Source organism: Bactrocera oleae, chromosome 5, assembly GCF_042242935.1.
Source record: "Bactrocera oleae isolate idBacOlea1 chromosome 5, idBacOlea1, whole genome shotgun sequence".
In the NCBI taxonomy this organism is placed as follows: Eukaryota; Metazoa; Arthropoda; class Insecta; order Diptera; family Tephritidae; genus Bactrocera; species Bactrocera oleae.
In genome coordinates this window covers 13,287,337-13,311,671 of record NC_091539.1, presented here as the reverse complement: position 1 = coordinate 13,311,671, position 24,335 = coordinate 13,287,337, and the positions used below count along the sequence as shown (strand labels likewise).

The following is a 24,335-nucleotide window of genomic DNA, read 5'->3' as shown; positions in this document are numbered from 1 at the left end:
CCGTAAAAGAACTGCGGTGTCGAGGTCGAGTGGGACATGGTTCGAAAACGCAAAAATACCACTGCCTCAAATTTTTTATATAATGTATGCATTTGCATCGCACTGGTCACAATCGCAGGTTCGAAAGAACAATTTTATTAAGGATCCAATTTTATCCAGCGCTACCATATGTGACAGGTTGATCACCAGGTAGCGGTAGGTAAAATTGTTCAAATAGACGAGAGCAAATTCGGGAAACGAAAATATAACAAAGGTAATAATAAATACATTATTATTTATTTTTCATACGTAATTATTTAATTTTTTCTATTTTAGGACGGAGAGTGGAAGGCCACTGGGTTCTAGGGATGGTAGAGGATGGGAGTGACGACCTTCGGCTGGAAGTGTGTCCTGAAAATGTGAGGTCTGCTGTAGTGCTCATACCCTTAATTCAGAGACACGTTGCACAAGGTAGCACCATATGTACTGATTGTTGGAAGGAGTACGACTGCCTAAACAAACTACTAGATGCAATAAAACATACGTATAAGCCATAAAACCTTTTTCTTTTATTAAAATGGACATTTTAGTTCATAATATTTTGTAGAGGGTAATTGGGTTTTTTATTTATTTTGATTGTTGTGATTCGTTTGGATATGGCAACACTTATTATCTGACAACAACCCATTTGTTATTGTGCATATAACGAAAATTGTGTAAAAATAAAATGCTTATTCAAAGCAAATATTTAAATAATTAACATAAAATAAATATGTAAAAACATTGTAGTGAATAATAAGTTAGTTAGTTAGTGTATAATAAGTGCATAATATAAAAGAAAAGTTAACCATAAATCGAGAAATTGTAAAATAAAATTTGGCAAATTTTCAACTTAAAATGCAAATATCTCGAAAACTATAAGTTTCCGGCGGTAATAATTATATATATTCGTGATCTGGAGAATCTCCTCTACCCAACCATACCCCTCTTAACCCTGAAATCGTGGGATGCTAAACTAAAGCCCATCCAATAAAAACTATAAAAAAAAGTAATAAAAATAAATAAAATTAATAACAATAGCCAATGATAATAAAAAAATATAATACAAGAGCAATATAGTGCATGAAAATAATATGAATATGCGTTCAAAAATATTTATTCAAGATAAAAATAAAAACCCAAAAATTGGTTATTTGAACTTTTCACATACAAGTACATTTTGAGGTTATGTTGAAAAGGTCTAAATGCAAAGGTGTTAGACCTTTTCATTACCTACAAAATTCCTTTACAACATTCCTTTACAACTTTTATTTATAGGACTCGTAGTTTTACCGGTAATAGAGATAAATCGTGTTCCTGATCTCAGATCTCCCGTAAATTATTTTTCCTTAAATGTTTTTTTATCTTTTGTTTCCGATGAGTTCCATTCTATCCGTATTTATATATGTAGAGTGGGCAAAAAAAAACGAATTGGTATTTGGGATTAAACATTAATTTAAAAATCCAAAAATTGTAAAAAAAAAACCATTTATACATTTTTAATTCCAAATACCAGATTAAAAATTAAAAAAATGTATTTTAGTCCTAGAAATTGGGTGAAAATATATATTTTTTTCAATCCGGTATTTGAGATTAAAGATTAAATTAAAAATATAAAGTAAAGTAAATATTTAAATTTTAAAATTATTTTTGTACCCAAATACCAGATTAAAATATTTTAACTCTATTCAAGCGATTCGATTTTTTCGATTACTTTCACTTCAGAATTTCGAGATTACCATTTTTTGCAACCCTGGTAATAATACAGATAACATATATGAAAATGTAAAAAGTTAAAAACTAAAATTTAAAATAAATATTTACATAGTGTGATCCATTTCGAGGTTTCCTAAAGAAAGAAACACAGAAAATTTAAATCTATTGGGAAATGTTTATTATCATTCAAACGAACATTATTTGGCATTTATTTTTACGACACACGTTATGTTTTGCTCGAAGGCCTTAGACTTTACATAGCCCCACAGAGAAAAGTCGAAGGGTGTGATATCACACGATCTTGGTAGCCAATCGACCGGCCAAAAACGTGAAATTATCTGCTCACCGAAGTGTTCTCTTAATAAATCCATTGATTGAGGCACCGTCTTGTTGAAACCAAATGTCGTCGAGATCACGAACTTCAATTTCAGGCTTCAAATAGTCGGTTATCATGGCGAGATAACGGTTGCCATTGATAGTTACGCTCTCACCGGCATCATTTTTGAATCAGATCTTGAATCTCTTCAGGTTGCTCTTCGTCCCAAATGTGGAAATTTTGCTTGTTTACATACCCATTCGAGACACAAATGGGCCTCATCGCTAAACAAAATTTGGGTCGAAAACGTCGGATCTTCTTGGAACTTTTCTGGAGCCCATAGAACAAAGAGATGTCGCTTGGGAAGGTCGAGTAGCTTCAATTCTTGCACAAGCTGTATTTTGTACGCTTTCAATTTAAGGACAGTACAAGTTGCTGCGAACGGCACCGAATCGACTCACCGGTATTTGTGTTCACAGCTACGGCCGCTATGTTTGCTTCACTGCATGCTGGACTTGGTGTATTATCCAATAATAAATGATGGGCCTCAAGATGGGTGAAGGTGTTGCAAATAGTAGGCTCAGTAGGTCGCTAATGTCGACCATAAGTTGAGCTAAGCGCACGAAACACATTCTTTAAAGAACGTTGACACGACTCACACGTGATCTGTCAAAAAAAAAGGCTATTGAAAAAAGTCACCCGTTATAATTAGCAGTAAATTATGATTATAATTATAAATCAGTAAATATAATTATTATATAATAATCAGTATATTATATAATAATCAGTAAAATACAAGAAGTTAAGCAGTTAAAACTTAAAAAGGAAACAAATTTTATATAATTAATTCTAAATAAATTTAAAAATAAATGTTTAAATATTGTGCTGTAAATTATTATTTTTATTAGAAATCAATGAAAATAATTAAATGAAATAATTACATTAAATATTACGCATATACAAAATAATTAGTAATAAATTATTATTATAATGTTTGTTATATAAATGATTATATTTTTATTAAAAAAATTTAACTATATGTATATATTATATCTTTGACGAATTAAAATAAAAATAATATAAATATTAATATATTAAACATCCGTTATAATAAAAAAATAAACAAATATAAACTAAAAACTGTTTTAAATTGCAGTTTTGTGTATATAAAGCATATGTATATACAGTTTTAGTGTATATAATATGTATGTATGTACATATATTTACACCTATGTAAACTGGTAATGCGAAGAGCGCTTTCATTGCCAAATTGTGAACTTCTGCTTTGCTTTTGGTTTGCAGTGATTTGTGACCATGCTGAGGCACTCGTGTAGGTTTTCCTTCCGCCTTGTAGCCGCTGTGTTTGTATGTGTGTGACTTCTTTTGATGTTTCGCAGTGAAACTAAAATTAAAGTGGAATTGTGTATATACATATATATAACATATAAATATACCACATATCCATGTGTACTTGCAGCTTGCTAAATTTGAAAAGATCTTGAAATGTATGTATGTGCATATCTAGATACAAATACACACACATAACTAAGTGCCTTAATAGGAGATGAAAAGTAAAAGCGTTTGAGCAAAGCAAGTGTGTGTTATTTAATATGAATATGTTTGAAGTGAATGAAAAGCTGTGAATTAAATAGTGCAATAAAAATAATAGTTACACATAAGCAACAACGATAGCAACAACTGCAAGCAATCTTTTCAATAAAAATATGTGTATGTGTGTTGATGTGTGCATTCTATTGTGTAAGAAGTGTCGTCCAGTCGAGTTAATTGAAAGACAAAACAAACAAAAACTCACAAAACAGAGCGCACACAAACCATATATGAGCAAACATATTATATATACATAAGTACATGCATGTATGTGTGTGTGTAATTGCCAGCACATATAAGCAGCGACTTTGTATTAATCGTGCCATTAAGTTGACGCGCCGACCAACACCCGCTAACATATAAACAAAAGCATATGGATATGTGTAACTATATGTGCAATATACTTGTATGTATGTATTTGCATCTGGAGATCCACTGGTAGTGGGCAGTAATTGAGCGAAGGCTGCAAAGAAATGTGTTTATGGGGTGAGTAAGCGTTACGCTGTCTTCTTTTCACTTCTGCTATTTCTGTTGTTGTTGTTGTTGTCGACATTTGTTTGTTTACATGCAAACACATGCAACAACAGAAAATATTATAACTTTTATATCCGCATATGTATATGTGCATGTGCCAGTGAATGCTTCGCTTGCCACAAATTGTCTTTTCACTATTTTTAAATAAAATAAATAAAAAGTTCGCTTCAAAATTGTACTAAACTCGTAGATAATAATGCTTCTTTTTCTTTTTAATGAATGCATTGTGTTTGGAAAAAAAAACAACAACAAAACTGCGTTCTAAGTGGGTGAGCCTCTGACTTTGATTTAATCTAGGCTTCACGCACGCATACATATGTAAATAAATTCTAAATATCATTTATATATCTATACATATGTACGCATAAAATACTCATATACATGTATGTACATACATACGTGTGTATGTATATATGCTATATTATTCCTAGTATAATACAATTATTTTCTACTAATTGAAGTTCAAATAACGGTTAGTTTTTGGTTTAGTTTACTTTACTTTTTTCGGAGTTGGTCTTTTTGACAGCTATTACTTGATTTATACTCAGTTCGGTTTCGGTGGACACAATCACCAAGTAGAGTCGATAATACGAGTAACAACGGATCGGTTTCCCACCACGTTAACTATAGTAGATAATACGCATCCTCAGAGAGTCGCCGTACAGTGCGCATCGGAAACGATATTGCTGCTGTGGAACAGAGAATCGAAGAAGAGCCGAATGAGCTCATCTGCCACCACGCGTAATAATTAAAGCATTGCCCATTCACTTTTTAGAAGATTTTGCGGAAGGATCTTGGTTTTCGGGCTTACAAATCCAACTCGTGCAAGAATTGAAGCCAAACAACTATCAAGCGCGTCGCACGTTTGGTGAATGGGACCAACACGAGATGGTCACCGATCCCGATTTTAACAATACAATTATGTTCAGCGATGAAGCTAACTTTACGTAACGACGTAAAAAAATACATAAAATTGTCGCATTTGGATTGATGATAATCCACAAGTCATTGTTGAGACGCCGTTGTATCCGCAAAAAGTCACTGTTTGTTGTGCTCCGTGGGCAGAGGGAATCATTGTTCCATATTGCTTCCTGAAACCGGCCATTATATACATGATTCTTTTGAACGAACTTTTGTTCCAACAGGACGACGATACGTGCCATACCGCCAACGAAACAATCAATTTATTGAAGGAATGAGCCTATGGCGTGGGCTCCAAAATCGTGTGATTTAACACAGATAATCCCGAGTCGATGGACGCCTTGGAAGAGCGTATTCGGCGCGTTATTGATGGCATACGCTCCTATTATTGCAAAAACTGGTCGTAATAGGGCATACTGGCTGAAATTATTCGAGCCCGCCGCGTCGGTCCGAAGTAATTTTTAATGCATAATGACAAACCCTTTATCTCTATATACCCTGGGAGCGCGTTTGCATTACTTCAGGGTGGCGTTCCATTTTCCTCATTGAGAGATTTACATCTACGCGTCCAGGTCCCGCTTTTTGCTGCGTAGCAAAGTTTCTGCGAATTTCTGGATAATAGCCCAGTTAGCTTTGCTCTCCACCATGACATTGATTAAGTTGTTCGCGCTTATTGGGCGGACCAGGTCTTCTACGGCGGTACGTTCCCTGTGCCATTGCTCACATTTAAAGGAATGTGTGTTCAGCTTCGTCCTCAGTCGCATCGTTGTATAGGCATGCCGGCTCTTCGACTTTTCTCATTTTGTAGAGGTACTTTTTGAAGTATCCATGACCTGATAGTAGCTGCTTTACTTGTATGTAGAAGTCGACTTTACGACTTGTCCATAAGTTTAGGTCTATTATGTCCATCTGTCGCGGCTCTCATTCTCTCATCTTCGTTGCCAGGCTGATATCGTGTCTTTCTTTATTTGGTCTAATGCGCTCTTGTTGTATTCAGACATTTTCTTTAGCTTCCACAGCTTTTTCCTTTCGTATGCCAGAAGGTCAATTGGGCCATTGCCGCTTATAACTAATATTGCATCACCTGACACCGTTCGGTAAGCTGATGCAACTCTGAGGGCTGCGTTGCGGTGTACTCTAGCCAATACCTTACGCCGGTTTTGCTTTTTTAACACATCTGCCCAAATCTCTGCTCCGTATAATAGGACGCTTATGGTCGTGGACATTAGAACCTTTTTCTTTTCTTGGCTGGGCCCCCCTATGTTGGCCATTAGTCTGCTGAGTTGGGAGGTGATTTTCGCTGCCTTTCCTGCGGCGTGCTGAATTTGTACCCAGAAAGTTAATCTGGGTCCACTCTTACGCCTAGGTAGTTCACCGCTTTTTGTGTTCTTAGAGTGTCCGTAATCGTTTGCATACTTATTTCGAGAGGTATGTGCTTATTTGTTAGCAGTAGGAGTCTAGGTCCAAATACCCGTTATTATTATTTTCGTCTCTCTGGTTGACTTATAGGGGATATAAGTATGTAGATATTAATGTCTTAATGTAGTCAAGAAATAATATTTAGCTTAGCTTAGTATGATTTGTTATAATTATCGTTTCGTCTTAAATATTTAATTCTTTGCAGCTTGTTTATGATAAAAATTTGGGAAACCTCAAATCATGTGCCTTAAACTTTTCTCAGAATTATGTCAACCTCAGATGCTCAAACTTCTCGTTACTTCCTATTTTTTGGACCTTTTTTTTGTATAGAAGGAATTAGGTTGTTATAAGAACTTTGTCTTTATTTAAAATTGTCAAACAATTTTGTGGGTCGGTCCCACATTTTTGCGGGTGAAAATAGTTAATATAGTAAATTAAATAAAATAAAATTTTTGTTCGAGCTGAAAATATTATAATATATATATACTGTATGTTATGTGTATAAATATACGTGAGACTGGTATTTTGCTGATTAACTCATTCCTCAAATGTCAAAGTTCAACGAGTTTATTATGTTTGTATTTAAGTTTTAATTACAAGAGAAAGAGTGGTCGTTAAAATTATTTCAGAAAGTAGTCGCTAACACTAAATGAGTCACAATAGACATATATTTGTATATATACATATATATATATATATATATATGTATATATACAAATATATATATGTATACAATGTAAAATTACAAATATATGTATATATTTTTTATGTTCATGTGCAGCCCTGAGTAGGTCAGACAAAGTCAGCGATGGCAGCCGGCTCATTGAACTCTTCTATTTCGCTTTAGATATACATATGTATGTACATACATAAATACATCTGTACACATATTCGACTGAAATTACGCTAATTATCATAATGACTGTTTAAATTTGAGTCTATATAGACAAATCGGAAGCTTTACAGATCCACATGTAAATATATACACTCTCTCACCGTTACACGCATTATTAATACTGTTCTCTACTACCAGCTCCCCACCTGTACCAACAATAACTCTACCATATTTGATTACTAGAAAAATTATTCCCCTTCTTCAACGGCTGCAGAATCAGCTAGAAAAATGTTGGTGCGAATGAATTTCCAAAGCGTTAATTCGCTTTTTAATGGGTTCATGTGAGTACAGGTATGTGGCTAACTGTTGCACAAGCTTCTGGAGGATTATTCGCTGGGAAGCGGCAGCTAATACCTATATACTCGTACTTAGCTATATATGCACGCACCAGTCACCAACAATTGAGGCGCACTTAAGTAAATACTTAAGTAGTCTTATTTAGTTTGTGAGTAATTAGGCTATGTGGGTTAGGCGCTCATATTTTTTATGACTCTTATCAACGTACCCCGTAGGAATCCACTTGTTTGTAAATTAAGTAGGTCTAATGTTTTGTTTTCGATGTAAAATTATAATTTTGTACGGATTTAACTCAATATTTGTGCGTGTGTTTAGCAAGAAACTTTGGTACAACACTTGGGAAGTGTCCAAGATTATTACGTGATTTCATGTTCTACATGTGGCTACAGTAAATCTCTTTGCGCAAAACACGGTATTCTCAGATAAAACCCATTTCTGGATTATTGGCTTCATCCACTAACAAAATTGTCGCTCTTGGAATGAGTCAAATACGCGTGTGTTTCAGGAAACGTAATTGCATTCCCAAAAATTAACCGTTTGATGCGGATTGTGGTATGGCGGCATCATCGGGCCTTATTTCTCTTCAAATGAGGCAGGAAATGCCGTTACCATCGATATCGAGCTTTATAACACAATGTTATCAACAAGACGATGCGCTGACTCATGTTTCATGCCTAAACATGGCGCATTGCGTGTAAACTTTGGCGACTCGTTTATTTGGAGAAATGGCAGTCAAATTACTACCAAGATCATGTGATTTAATGCCTCTAGATTATTTTCTCTGGGGGTATATTAAATCAAAGGTTTACGCCAATCAACCAGCAATGTTTGTGGAGCTCGAAGATAACATTTAGCGCTCTATAGCCGAAAATCCAGCCGAAATGTATCAGCGGATCATCGAAAATTGGCGTAAATGGATGAATATATAAACGAAGTCGTGGCCGACATTTTGTTCAAATCATAAATTACATAAAACTATCTGCATATCAGAAAACGAACTGAACCTATTTTGACCAGGTTTGAGTGTTTAATTTCATTTTAACATCACGCCGTTATTGTTCTTAGATCCTGTAATCATTAAAGAGCAGAAAAATCCCACGACAGTCGGGTCTCCGTAGACCTCAACGCAGTAGCATTCTCCAAAGTTATTTAGGGAGAAAACGTTCCTGAACATATCCGCTAGAACAACAATAACAGTCTAATAGTCAAGGTCAAATCATATAAATTGATCTATTAATTTCTTTTGATTTTGAACAATGAAACCATGGGCGTCATCCACGTTTCCCCCTTATGATATTTCAATGGTGTACAATGTTTTTCGGTTAAGCTTATATGATAGATGCTATAAGAAGTCTAAAGTGGAATCTTCGAAAAGAAAAAATTGCATATTTTTGTGGCCCGACTTTGAAACCTTGTAGCTTCTGTCATATAAGCTTGATCAAAAGCCCTTAATCCTTAGGTGTATCTCTAGTAGGACAAGCTGATCCCGAGAGGTTGCCGTGTAATTGAGAAGCTGTTCTTATCTCAAAGAACAATTCAGGGGTTCTATATTGCCAACGGAGTGGTGACCGAAAATTGTCGATACTTTGCAATTTGGGTGGTATTTGAACCCACAACCTTTATAATGAAATGTAAAAGGTAAAATACTCTTCAAATTGTATCCATTGAGAAAATAAATAGTATAATCAGATTTTAGTATAAGATCATAACTTTTTTTTTTGAATTTAACTTACCAATTTTGGTACATTTTAGAGTTAGTATTTATGGTACGTGGTAGCACAAGTGGGAGTTACGATTTTTCGAATATTTTATAGGTTCCTAGAAAAAGAAGTTAATGAACTACTATTTTACCTTGTTTTTCTAATGTTATTACATCATTTGACGCTAGTCCATACCGATTTGCGCCTTCCGCACGCTCACTCTAAGCTTTACCGTTATATATCTGGAGAAATAATAATATCATTTTCTTTCCTGGATAAAAATGTTGCCTCGTTATAATATTGGTACTCAATATTGCCTTCCCTTCCAGAGAAGAGTGGGAGAGAGTTGAAGTGGACAGGGACACAGGGAAAAGTATCTATACGGTTTGGTCCAAACTAGATAACCGAGTGAGAGGTGGTGCCTTTTCAGCAATATTAGATATTAGATACCAGAAGCCGCTCAGATCGGACCAATATAGCATATAGCTGCCACCCAAACTGACCGATATAAAAAATGTGAAGGGTAGTTGCGCCACAGACTTTCTACAGGGAATCAACTCATACAAAGTTTTCATGCTGGACAGATTGTCGATGGCCGCGCTGTCAACAATCGCAATAGAAGATCATATAAGTGCCTGTAAACCGGAAAACAAAGCACACAAGCGTATAATCGCTATACAGAGGCAATATATACTTATAAGTGTCTTGGAAAAATGTAGTTTTCTCTCATGGCAGAATTCACCTGACCCAACTGCTGGTGCTGTTGCTGGCTTTGGCGATGAGAAGACAACTATTTCGGTAAAAGTTTATTGGCCTGCGGAAAATCGTCTCGCGAGAATGTCAGCGAAGTGGCACGAATAGCGGCGGGAGTGCATAGGACTGCTGCAGCAGGAATGAATAAGAAGTTGCTAAGCGCCAGAAAAGCCAGACAGCAAAGAATGTTAACTGATCGCCTGATCGAGCTTGGCCTTGAAAGCGTTGAATGTGTTGATCGTGCTCTAAAGCGCCTAATTTTCTTCAATTACAATAATACCTAAGCTCAACTGAGTGTGTGGAATCATTTTCCAGTGCATATATTCTCACATATTCGTTTTGCTGTTTTATCGCTACGGGAATGTATCGAAGTAAGATAATAATAGAGCGTTCACAAATACCACACGCAAAATGCAGAATTTATTTAATTATTTATCGACTTTAAATGTTTTTCACAATATGTTTTTCATACCTCAGTCAATCGTATTTGGTCAAGTGGTGCACCGATCTTGTGTACCTTTTATACTTTTGTTATTCTCTTCTTCATTTCTCCATTTTTATATACTTTAATTGCAAAGCGCTGCATATGATTCCATTTCTGTTTCTGAGTGTAAATAATTTATGCGCGTCACATACGGATTTCTGAAATTATGTAAGCGTCTGGAACATGCAGAAAATTTCACTGAGCTGAGAAAAGGAAAATAATGAACAAGAGATGTTCTTAAAGTATTTATAGTAAGTACAGTGGTTGGTTTTAATAAGTTCAAGAAAAGTTCAGTACCTTTTTCGAAGTTCATTTCCGAAACTTATGACAAGCAATTTTTTGTAAGGTCCTTTTATTCTCGTAGCGCATTCTTTGAATCCCGTTTTCGATGTTCTTAATGAGGGTTCCTGATTCTTTCCCGCAAATTTTGAGATAATTTTTAATAGGATCGTCGGATGTCCGTAACATAAGACCTAAATAGTAGCTTCTTTACATAAATTTTAAAACTAAATAACTAATTTTTAGAAAAAAAATAAGGTATTCTACAAATTATAACACAAGCTTTTAGGAAGACAGCATAAGATTATCCTTTGACAACAGTTTTTTTTAGATCTTCATGATAACTCCTGACCCGTTTTAATCAAGTCTTTATTCACCGTTATATAATCGTTAATGGATTTATCATAAACTTTTATTCTTCATAACAATCCTTAAATAAGTTTAAAAACGTCGCTCCGAGTGACTAATTAACATGCCGAGATGGATGATAAAGCGCTTACCGTAACTTAGCCTGAAGAATATTGATTATAGCATTAATTATGTTGCAAATTGAGTCAATTCTTTGAGCTAAGCTGTAAGATTGCCTTCCCTTTGATGTGTCGATTTCGAAAGTTAATATAACTGCAAGGAGCTGTTATTTGAATAAAATGCAATTGAGGTTTAGTGAACCAAAAGAACATGTGTCTTTAGTTGTTGTGAAATTAATCTACTTTTAGACTAGCAAACAGGTTTTAAAGTAAGTTTTAGTATGTTGCGGATGTGACGTTCCAGGACTGTGTTATTAGACATAGTGGTACGTTTGGAACCGTGAGTTTTTAAAAACCTAGCTTCAGCAGAGACGTCGGATCTTTTGTTTCGATCAAAGGAACAACAAGACCTTGATTTTTAGATAAAATAGATCCTTGATAAGTTAGGAAACATTTTTTTGAGCCTTAAGCGCTTCAAATCGTTCACGGCAATACCATACTGATTTTCTGTTATTTTCCTTTTTTATTTGTTCTACTAGCGTTACGAACTGTCAAAATACATAGATTATTTCTCTTTAGATACCGAAACAAAAGAGGAATAACAGAAAAGGTGCGATCATTTTCTGTTATTTTCCTTTTTTATTTGTTCTACTAGCGTTACGAACTGTCAAAATACATAGATTATTTCTCTTTAGATACCCAAACAAAAGAGGAATAACAGAAAAGGTGCGATCAGTTCAAATATATTATTTTGTGATGAATCTACTCCTTCTCGTCTAACGATGTCAAATAAATTTTTAGATCAATGTGAAAGAACTTTAAGGTCACTAATCAACTAAATTATAGTAACGTACAATTTTTAAATGGTCTTACAGTTGAACAAAGGCTTTTTAACTGATATTGAAACGAAGAAAGGTTCTATTTGATTCACTGCTTAGATCTCTAAGAGACAGGATAAACAAACTCATATAACTTGATTTCGAAGTTCTTAGTTCCAGTCTACCGCCGAAGCTTTTTATTTTAACACCGAGATGAAATTTCCTCCTTTTTCTTTCGTAAGTTCATGACAATTCTAATATAGGAAGGGTCTCTTAGTAGGGGTAGTTTTCTGTAAATGTACCATTTTGAAAACTTCATTTCAGGCTTGTAGTGATTAGTTGATGACTTTCACAAATATTTAGGGTACCTTACTAATATAATCGTCTAGAAAGATTTTCGCCATCCTTTTTTTATTCAGTTCAAAAGAGCACTTATTGGAAGGCATGGCCCTGGTATGTTATGCGTGATGTTGTTTTTAATATAAATACATGTAATTACGACAACTAAAGGGTGTTTTTTAGACATGTGGATTTCAAGACCTATATTTATCTTCTTCGTATATAATTTAAAGTTATGGCCAAAGCAATTTAGCTGTTTTATAAAAATTAAACCTCTTTATTTATTATTCGGGCAGCTGACCGCCGCGGCCCAAGAAGCCCAATTTTTGACCACTTTTTGGGGTATGTCAGCAATAACGCGCCAAATATTCTGTTTCAAAGTGTCTATCATCTCGGGTTTATCGGCGAGGACAAGCGACATAACCCCACATAAAAAGTGCAGCGGTGTAAAATCGGATTTAAAGTTTCCTTCAATAAATTGATAATTTCGTTGGCTGTGTGGCATGTAGTAGCGCCATCTTATTGGAACCAAATGTGGGTCACATCAGCACTAAGCCTCCAATTCAGGCACTAAAAAGTCCTTAATAATGGCGTAACTTGTAACATTACGGCTGGCTTCATTTTTGAAGAAATTTGGACCAATGATTCTATTGCATATAGGACACTTCAAACAGTTCCTTTTTGTAGATGTAACTACGTCTCAACAATGACCTGTGCATTATCACCACTCTAAATGCGACAATTTTGTTTATTACCGTACCTATTCAACCAAATCTGAACTTCATTGCTGAACAAAATGTTTTTGTGAAAATTGGAATCAGTGTCATCTCGTTTTGGACTCATTCACCGTACGTGCGACACACTTGATGGTTGTTCGGGTTCAATTCTTACAGCAGTTGGATTTCGTAAACCCGCAAATCAAGATCCTTCCGAAAAATATTCCATAAAGTGGCTGGGCACAGCTCCAATTATTGCGCGCGATGGATGGATGAATGGACTCATTTGGGTCTTCTGCAAGTGGTGCAAAACCAGTCAATGGTTGCTCGAACTGCCGACGCTGCTGGGCGATTTTGTTGATCGAAGCAAACCTGTTAATAAATTTCCACGATGTGCAAACACTGTTCGGAGATAGTTTTTTCATTATGAAATGGCAAACCAAACTGAGCATAAATCAAACAACAGCTGTAAAAAAGACCAATTCCGAAAAAAGTATTGCCTTATTGAAAACCACACGTTTAAAAAAAACTGTTATATCCCGAACAACAAAAATAATCTTGAATTAGTCTCACAAGTGCTTGTTATACGAGTATACCTCGTTATAGAGCAGAAGCCGGTGAAGCGACCGTTGGGCTGTTTGATACACAAGCTTACAATATGGAATGATGTGATACATGATCACACGAGGAAATCATTATCCGAATTGAAGCAGTCTATAGGTTAAAGCAGTACCTACTACTGCTGACATTCTAGTACTAGACTACTAGATACTCAACAGAGAATTTCTCTGTGTTGTGTAGGCCAAGTACAGAAGTACTTGTATTCGCTCCGTGAAATTTTAATACAAAAAAAATTCTGCGTTATGTTATTGTGGCTCAGTCAAGATCGCTTAATTGTTTATAACTTCAATAAAGATGAAGTTGAATAATATATAAATTGTTAAAAAGAAACCCTGAGAGTTACAACAACATAACGGGTATTTTTTTTTTAAGAAGCCTCTAAAGAATTACCTTCGAGTTACATGTGAAAAGAGAAAATAAAAGTAGACTAATTCGAATTCAAATTCATAAACTTGTTGCTACTGTTGCATGTTGCTGTCCGCCATGTCTTCTTCTTCTGCTCTGCTGGGCGCAAAGCGCTCTTACAAAGTGACTTCGTTCGTCGGTGGATGGCTTTGCAACGAATTGTTGTTATTATTATAGTTATTGCTGCGTATTATTGCTTTTATGAGCAATTTACAAGTTGAGGTGCAATGACTTTTACTTACACACATACATATATATTTACGTACGCCTCGTGCATAGTTTGCAAGCAATAAATTTATGGCACTTAATTAGATGTGTAGACTGGCGTCGTGACTGCATGTGTGTGTATTGCTGTTGTTGTAGTTTGTTGTAAACGAATTGAATTTGTATGCAAACGCATAACTGCTAAATAATTTCAATTTACATGCACAATAATATTGAGATGAGAAAAAGAAATGATTGCAATATGAGAAAAAAGAAATGATTGCATAAGTGGTGTAGAGGATTACAAATATCATATACATACATATGTACATACGAATGAATGCATATGCATTTTGGTAATGTAGTGCTTGTAAGAAAGCATTTCATAGGGTTTATCCTTTCAATAGTTCATTTATTTCTTTGATCTATCATTTTATTTATGTATTGAATCGCTAACGATAAAAAACTTAATAGATAGTGGCAGTGACCGAGAGAGAGAGAGAGAGATCGGGAATAATACCTCCCGGGCCCGGAGCTCTTTTTGCATATTTTTTTCGCTGCTACAATCATCCCCCGGCCCTGGGTTTATCTCTACGCTCTTGGAGAGTAGGTTTGAAGATTTTAGAATTATTTATGATCGCAAAAATATTATTGTACTAATTAATTTTTATTAATTGTTCGTGGCAACTCATTGCTGGGCGTATATTGGTTTATTTCAGCTAACGATTGTTTGTTACATTATAAACCAAACGAGATGGATACACGAGTACCTACTATAATGTTACGTGTATTAATATTATCGTTATTAATACCATTATAGCATAGTCATTGACATTCCCTTTACCTTTGTTATTATTATTATAATTTTATCCACTATTATTATTATCTATATCATTATAATTAGCATTATCATTATCGCTACCATAATCATACTCATTATCCCTGTCAGCAGCATTATCATTATCAGTATCATTAATATTATCATTGTAACTGTCTTTACCTTACCATTATCATAAAAATTGTAACTATCTTTACCGTTCTCATTACATAATAACTATCATTTTGATTATAAAAATTATTATTTATCACTATCGCATCAGTTTTCCTAACATTTTCATTTTCATTATCATTATGATTATCATCATCTTTATAATCATTATAAATAACATTACTTTCATCGTCTCCATTATCTATATTTTCATCTTTATCATTACTTTGTAATTATCATTATCTAGATCATTATTACTATCACTACAAATATTATTTTTATTATCATTACCATTACTTTCTTCGTTATTATTTCTGCATTTCCATCTTTTTATTATCATTATTATTTATTATCATTATAATTACTATTACCATCATCGTTATCATTATCTGTATTTTCATCTTTATCATTACATTAGAATTAGCATTATCCCTATCACTATTTTTTATCATCATTATTATTACCATTTCTTTCGTCGTTATCATTACATTAGAATTATCGTTATCCCTATCATTATTACTATCAGTACCGATATCATCCTTATCATTACCATTATCATTACCACTATTCTTATCTTGTTTCATCCTTTATAAATATATGGGATTTACATTTTCTTTTGTTATTCATGACTTTTCATTAATACTTATTTTATTTATCTAATTTTGCTTACATTGTATTTTCTATTTGGTAACCTTAAAGCTTTGGAATCGTATTTTCATAAACATATTATTAGCAATCACTGGCTGCCGCGTGCCATTCATTAATTCGTCAACAGAGTATTTAATTCTCTGAAGAACGGAAAACTGTTTTCATTATGAAATCTAGAGAACTGGCAAACTCCTGACATGCATAACTTAATGATACATATGTAAGTATGTTCGGTTTTGAATACAACCAATATACATATCTCTGGATTCATTTCAATAAAAAATCATTGTTCTCTCACATATCGGCGGTCTGGTGAAGAAAGAGCAGCCTCCATAATTAATTCATAAATATTTCTTAGCATGAGTCGATGCTTTTAGAGGCGTTGTTCAATATCTTTATAGTCTTCCTATATACCCAAATTATTGCTATAGCCTCTAATTAATTATTTCTTTTAGTAATTCAATTGAGAGTACTGGAAATGGAAATAAAATTTTTGTCTAATTATGGCTTATTAGAAATCTTATAGGCATTAGACTTCATAAAGTTTTTACACAAAAATTGTATATTGGTTTTCATGGACTTGTAGGCTGTAAATATTTCATATATGTGGACAGAAGTCTGTGTTCCTTAATCTAGGTATAAAGTCTTATTCTCACTTCGGAAATATTTTTTTTGTCAGAAAGACTGTTAGAGATTTGCCACTGCTTGCCGAGAGACATCTGACTTTCGGAAAAATTATCTTTTGACGTTTTTCTCTAAAGTTTAAATCCTAGCATAGAATATCTTTTATTACAGATATATAATCTTGAAATGCGTAGTGCGCTTAAAAATACCTAAGTATACTTAGTCTTGCCATAAATTCTGTTACAATGTACGCAGAGTCTACTTACTATGTATATTAATCAGTTAATCATTTGCTTTCGTTTATTAACAATCGAGTGGAGAACTAAAGAAAATTGTTTAACGTATTATCCTTTTTTCGCAAACGTGTACAGTTGATGAAAGAAAGAGAAGCCGTAGTCCTCGCGTGGTTCAAATCAATTCGGTCATAAAAACTGTACGCGAGCGCACTTATAGAAATGCTCTTAGAAAACAGTAAAATATGTATGTGAAGGGAAATGGGTATATTGACCAGACCAATGTTAGGACATATTCGACATGATCTCCATATAAAGGCGTACCGTCGGTCAACTGTTCATTTTCTGACAAGGCGTTTGAAACAAATTAGGCTCAACAGCGCATAAGGCAAAATCCATCGAGCAGTGTCTTAAACATTCCAAGTGTCATAGATGCAGATAATTGTCCGTCTGGAAGTCCAGATTTACATCCATTGGACTACGACTTGTAGACAGTGTTGGACAACATGGCTTGTCGATTACCACATAGATGTCAAACAAATTTTGGTTCAAACAGCGTCAGCACTATGTTAAAAATTTGTGTGATGGCAAGAGATAACTCGTATAGTTCTCGTTCCAAATTGGACCCTTACGTTTCGGTTATATAGCGTAGTTAGCTACGCAGCTTATAAAAAAAATATATATTTAACCGCGGCGGAAGCTCCGCAATTTAACGTTTAATTGAGAAAATATCCCCACAGAGAGTCGAAAGGGAAAATCTAATTTCAATTTCTGTTATTTGCATTGAATTCTTCTTTGAAATCTACATACATATGTATATATGTTGTTCATCTGACTATTCTTCTGGCAAATTCTTTCGTCAGCAACATAAAGCGCTTTGCTGCTCTAACGGCTTCACCTTCTGCCGTTACTTGGTGGTGGTCTCCAGCAGCGCAACGCTATTTGCACTCTATACTGGATTTTTGAAAACTGACTGGAGTTTGGAGTATGCCTGCATTTATTGCAAAGTGGCAGCAAGTGCATACAATACATACGTTGCAACAAATTGTTGCATGTTTGCAAATTGTAAATTTGTTTATTGGCAAATGCCACAATCGATTTATTTGCGTGCAAGTCCATGCTGAATGCGAAATGCCACTGTCTGAGAGAAGACAAAGGCGCAGAATTACTTATGTACATATGTAAATATATTTGTATGTCTGCATGTGGTAAGCAGAACTCAATAAGACGCGTGCCTCAATTTGCCTTCTAATGGTTTATGGGTAATATGTAGGCGATGCACAGTGGTGTATATTAAAAACAAAGGGAGAAAAGCAACTCATTTATTTCAATGGCTTAATTTTCTTTCGCAAAATATTATTCTCTCAGATCCACGTCAGCAGACCCGATAGCACTGGATCGGAAGGGCATTTCGTTTCTTGAAGAATATCATGTTCATTGCTTTCAACGACTGACAAGAGATATGTGAGTTACAAAATGCCAAATCTATCTATTAAGCAGGCCTGTCTCCCTCTGTGATTTTTATTCGATGTTTGATTTTACAAAATAACAAATCTTTCGATGCTGGTAGGACGTCGTCGAATTTTGAAGCCAAACTGTCCATCTATAAGATTTTCATTGATAATTTTCTATCGTTGTTCAAAGCTGCATGGATGATGCCTCCTATGTTCTTACGATCCTCAGAAAATGAGCTTTAAAATAGTTATTTCCTGACACTTTTGAATGATGTTTAACAAGTGCTATTAACAGTGGCCCCTTCAAACACTTTAACATATATTTTCATAATTTTCAAGCAATTACTATTTTCCACCGACATTATTAATACCCTATATTTCTTAACTGTTACTTTGGTTATAAGGTTTGCTCCATCATAACTATACTCGTAAAAGTTTAAAAACTCTCACTTTTTTAACCTAGCAGGAAAAGGTAGAAGTATTATTTTGAAAAAAAGTTGATTTAAAGGACAAGTATACTGCTAAAATATCCTTGTAAAGAACACAATTGGAATATCTTTTGAAAAGAAATATAGATATTCAATAAATATCCAGGTCTGAGGCAATGTAGAGTTAAGCTACTTCTCAAACCGTCAACACTGCTTCTCAACAATCTCCTTATAGGGAAAGCACACCGTTTTCAACAAAAGCAACATTCTTTGACATTGTTTCTCAACTTGAAAAAACTAAATTTATTCGTACAAAAGTTAAACAAAAATTGGGGAACGTTGGAGGATATTAATCGGTGCAAATGCAAAATGATAAGAAAACTATCGGTCTGCGCTTGGAATTTAAGATAAAAGAAATTCGAAATAATGAACTGAGAAATATGACGACTTGATATACATATGTGTATACATATTTCCATACAAATTATATTATATTGTCTAGAGTTTGTTGAATAAGTAATGAATCTTCCTTGATAGTTCAAAGATTTTGTTTGAATGTTAATTACTACTTACTGTCACATTAATTACATTTACTAGACTAGGAAATGTTTCGTTCTATCTTAATATTATTTCTATGGGAATGTCATCTGATCAAATTTGTCCCAGACTAGTCCATTTAAACTGCACGCGCAAACCTAGATTAGTACAATCTTTATCTATGATCGTCTGAAATTTAATCTCCATATGATAATTATTGTGAGTTTGTCAGCTGTTTGTTTACGACGCGAGAAGTTTGTCTGGCGATTTTTACCATGAAAAAAAAAATTTACAATGATGTCTTGAAACTTTTTGTTTCCAATGGAATCAAGGTTACGGAATCGGGGAATCAAATATTCTACTAACACAAGTATTTGAGTAGCACAAAGCATTCAGTAAAGGTCGCGAAGTAATCGAAAACTTGCCGCAACGAAAAAGTGCTTGAAAATCGTCGGGTTATCATCAGAGAGATAGCAGATAGTTTGGTTAATGTTTTAGGTATGAAAAGTGTCATTCGTTGCTCCGAAAGTGAACTGAAACCGAAATCGAAATGACCACGTCAAATTCAGTCAAAAATTCAGGTAGTGCTCAGCGTTCGATTACCATAGTGTGGTTCACCATGAATTCTTCCACATGGTCAAACGGTCAATAAGAAATAATACATGGCCTCTTTGAGGCGTCTATTTGAAGCAATTCGTAGTAAACGACCGGATTTGTGGGGAGAAAGTTCATGGAATTTTTTGTACCGTCACATTCTAGCAGGATTGTTACTGGCTTTTGGGCGAAACACGAAATGAAAAACATCGCTCAGCAACCGTATTCGCCACGTTTGGCTCCCTGTGACTGCTTTCTGTTTTCGAAACTGAAAAATCCACTTCGGAGAATGCGTGTTGACTCCATTGAAGTCATTCAAAATCTTTCGCTAAAGGCACTGAAAGCGATTCCAGCCGAGGCTTACAACAAGAAAGCAAATTTTGAAGGCGATATTAACGATTTGTATTAAAATATGTGGATATCCGGGTCAAATTTCGTTAGCTGGTATACCACTTTGGCTCAAAAGACTTTATCTCAACAAGGAGAGAAGTTTTTTTATTTAAAGAAAACAATATTTTATTTTTCGACTCAATATCGATCTGCAGTTGTGGAATCAGTACTGAAACTTTTCGATACCGGTTCGATGATGTAAGGCTCCCAGGTTTTAACGATTGTCGATTATTTCCATCTCGACGTTTTCATTTCAGTGAAATCTTTTTCTTGCGAGTCGCTTTTTGAGTTTTTCTGAGAAAGTGGAAAAGTTGTTGTTGGCCAAATCTGGCGAATACGTTGGATGGGGAATTAAATCTCAGTGTAATCCCTTCAATTCAAGGGTCGTTTTTAAAGTGGAATGATTATTGTATTTAATCTAAGGTTACGGAATTAACAACTCGTTCAAGATTATATTTTAGGAGCTACGGTAGCCTTAAAAAATATAGGGGGTAGGTTAGGTTGGCATGCAGTTTTTCTTCTTATTAATTCTTATTAAGTTATTTAGTATCTGAGCTAATAATTGATGTCACACTTCTAATCTTCGGTTGCAAAATAATAATTGAGATTAAGCTGTAAAAATAATATGCAACACAAACAAAAAAGGCCAGCTGATGTGGAGAATTTTAGAGTTTTCCTGATTTAAATCCATTAATATCCACTGTGTGTGCATAGGATTTCAACTCTCTCTAATTTATGCAAAAATTTACGAAACTGTACCACTGTGCGTGACAGCATACTTACCCGCTAAAGCTGCAACGGTGCTCATTTGCTCGTGCAAAGGTGAAAAGTTGTTGGCATTTACACTAAAATATTCACAAATCCCTAAAAAATATATTGAAAGAATTGGCATTTCAGATTTTGTAGCAACATGCACTACTTGAAAATGCATAAATGTATTTATTTGTATATACATACATATGTATATATGTATATGTAGATGGTTGTGCCCATATGTAAATGTGTTTGTAAGTATTGATTGTTATACTCGCATGCAAATAAGCTTAGATATGTGGGTATGATAACTAATTTATTGTCACTCGTCGTTCTTGCCACATCTGCAGCGTAGCGGCGAACGCCTCGCTTGCAACAGCAATGACTTTTGCTACAATTGTTGATTGTTTTCAATTTCCATTTCATTTTCATTTTCCTCTGGTTGTACATATGCTTATAAGCAGTTAAGTATGTGCTTAAGTGTGTAAGTATGTTCATAAGTACGCATGTAAGTCTGTATGTATATATATATAAGTGAAATTTCGTATGCATGCGTTAACGAAATTAATGCGCATGCAACACAGCCTGTTGCATGATTCATCGCAATTGTACGACCATGAAATGTTGCATATAAATAAATACATACAAATTTACATAAATACATATGTACATATGCTTAACGAAACGCATATTTTTACGCCACATGCATATACATATGTACATATGTATGCAATTAAAATTCACGTGTGTGTATGTATGTATGTCTCAAAAACCGATATACAAACATTTGCATGCGATAGTATGCTCCCAACGCGCCTCCCTGCTTGCAAATTTATGGTGCTATGCGTTGTAGGATATGCTGATTTTAATCTTTGTTGCAGATACTGTTTACGTTCATGGGTGGGTGAACTCTACAAATCGCCTACAGTGTCTTTAAGAGCAAGATTTTATTAAAAAACAAGAAAAAAGTTAACTTCGGCTGCACCGAAACTATAATACCCTTCACAGGTGCATGTTTTATAGCATAGAAGTGTATAAAAAGATTATTTTCTCGATTTTGATCGATAAGTTTATATGACAGCTGTATATTTTAGTTGTCCGATCTAAACCATTTCCTTGGAAGTTATAGCGATGTCTTTGATAATAATCTATGCCAAATTTCGTGAAGATATCTTATCAAATAAAAAAGTTTTCCATACAGGGACTTGAGTTGGATCGATCAGTTTGTATGACAGTTATATGCTGGTCCGATCTAAACAATATATTCGAAGAATGTAGCGTTGTCCTGGACAATAAGCTATGCTAAATTTCGTGAATATATCCCGTCAATTGGAAAAGTTTTCCATACAGGCACTTGATTCCGATCCTTCCGTTTGTATGGCAGCCATATGCTATAGTGATCATATTAGTACTCACAAACTGCTCAGTACTGATCATTTTAAGAACTTCCAACTTCTTTGTTCATCCTTAATTTCTAGAGCAGAGAGGGATCATATATTTTTCTGATATTACCAGTAGATATCTTAACATATAGTTCGAGATTTCTGGTTTGGAGTTCGTTCGATCAATAGAGGCTGCAAGTATCATTTTGGCTCGATATCGTTCTTTTTGTATAGTAAACACTTAGCTGATACGTTTTCCAATGTGGAATGTTAATAAGGCTGAAATCACGACACGGCAATTTTTTTTTGTTCAAATTGATGCTGATGCAATATATCATTGTGTATATTGTAAATAATGTAATGAGAGGCTCGTAAGGTCTTTTGCTGGTTCTCTCAATTCATGAGGACTTAAACCTGCAGCTCCCATTCTATGGCGGTAATCGTTGTTTTTTTTTTTTTAATTCCCGGCTGGAACAATATTCTGTTTCGCAGAGAATCAACACGTCCGAGTAGCAGGAGTTTTTTAGCATAGTACGAGCGAGCCGATTTAGGTTAAATATACAGCGTTTTTTTCAATTACTTGTTGCCATTTCAAAGATAATTTCATAATGTCACTCTCAAGAAACCTTCGGAGTTATTGGAGAAACTGTGACATTTCCATTTTAAAATCAAACTCCCAGAACTTCTAGGGAGTCCTCTCCTGTTGGCTAAAGCTCTCCATTGTTGATAGTACAGCTTCGTATTAAGAGTTTGGTTGTAGGGAACCAGCTTATAGTAGATGATTCCATCGTCTCTTGGTCTATAGGACTATAAACACTAGCTAGATGAAAATATGATCTGCTCGGCTTGCGTTTTCGCCTACATTTAGAAGAAGCTGTAAAATATGGCGTATTTTCTGGTATTCTCTTTGCTGGTGTTCATTCTTGAAGCGCGTTTAAACAATACTAACTGAAGCAAGCAAAATATTGACTGAGAATAACTGTTTACGAAAACTTATCTTTTTAACGCTATATGGCATAACCCGATCGCACTTATACAATGCGAGAAATAGATTACTAAAACGGATTACTTTATGCTAGAACTAATATTTAATTTTCTTTTTGATATTTAATTATGCTCTAAGCTATACCCTGTTTAAGTTTGCCACGAAGTTTGTAACATCCAAAAGAAAACGTCGGAAATCCTATAAAATATACATATAATTGATCAGCGCGACGAGCTGAGTCAATTTAGACATGTCAGTCTGTCCGTACACAAGCGAACAGCCTCTAAGTTTTTGCGGTATCAATAACATATATCCTGAACTTTAACATACATCCTTTTCTACCCAAGAAGCTGCCCATTTGTCGGAATCTCCGGTGTCTTAACACTATAGCATATACATAGCTGCCAAAAAAATGGAACGGATCAAAATCAAATTTTTGTATGGTTGTTAGCTGCCATACAAATTGAACTATCAAAATCAAGTTCATATATGGCAACTTGTTTTATTATGAACTGTATTATTGCTTCGGTGCATTCTATTCTATTTCATTATAGTTAATTTTACATTTCTAATTGCCTTTTTTCATTTACAGTTGAACTGCTGCCTAATTTAAAGACCTTCACTGTACACTAATGCAAATAGCAATACCAGCAGCCTGAAAGCGCGCTACAGTAATTGTTGACATGACGACCGACGAAGTGGTTTTGCGGTAAGTTTATACACATGCGAGTGGGAGTCAAGCCTGCAAGCTTAACTTCTATACGATTATGCTTGGAAGTAAGTTTTAAGATTTGGCAAAAGCTTACGAA

General features: G+C 34.6%; 1 protein-coding gene across 2 annotated transcripts in view; it reads left to right on the top strand.

Moving 5' to 3' along the window:
• The window catches only part of spri (Src homology 2 domain-containing protein sprint), a 444,507-nt gene that overhangs the window by 2,705 nt on the left and 417,467 nt on the right, over positions 1-24,335 (top strand). Inside the window, exons 1-2 of one of the 2 annotated variants that reach the window (XM_036371164.2) lie at positions 3,239-4,144; positions 24,119-24,235. In XM_036371164.2, coding sequence (XP_036227057.2) covers positions 24,210-24,235 — 26 coding nt within the window. In that variant the 5' untranslated portion in view covers positions 3,239-4,144; positions 24,119-24,209. Of the gene's footprint in view, positions 1-3,238; positions 4,145-24,118; positions 24,236-24,335 lie in introns of those variants that run through there. The other variant, XM_014229879.3, reaches the window with a different exon arrangement.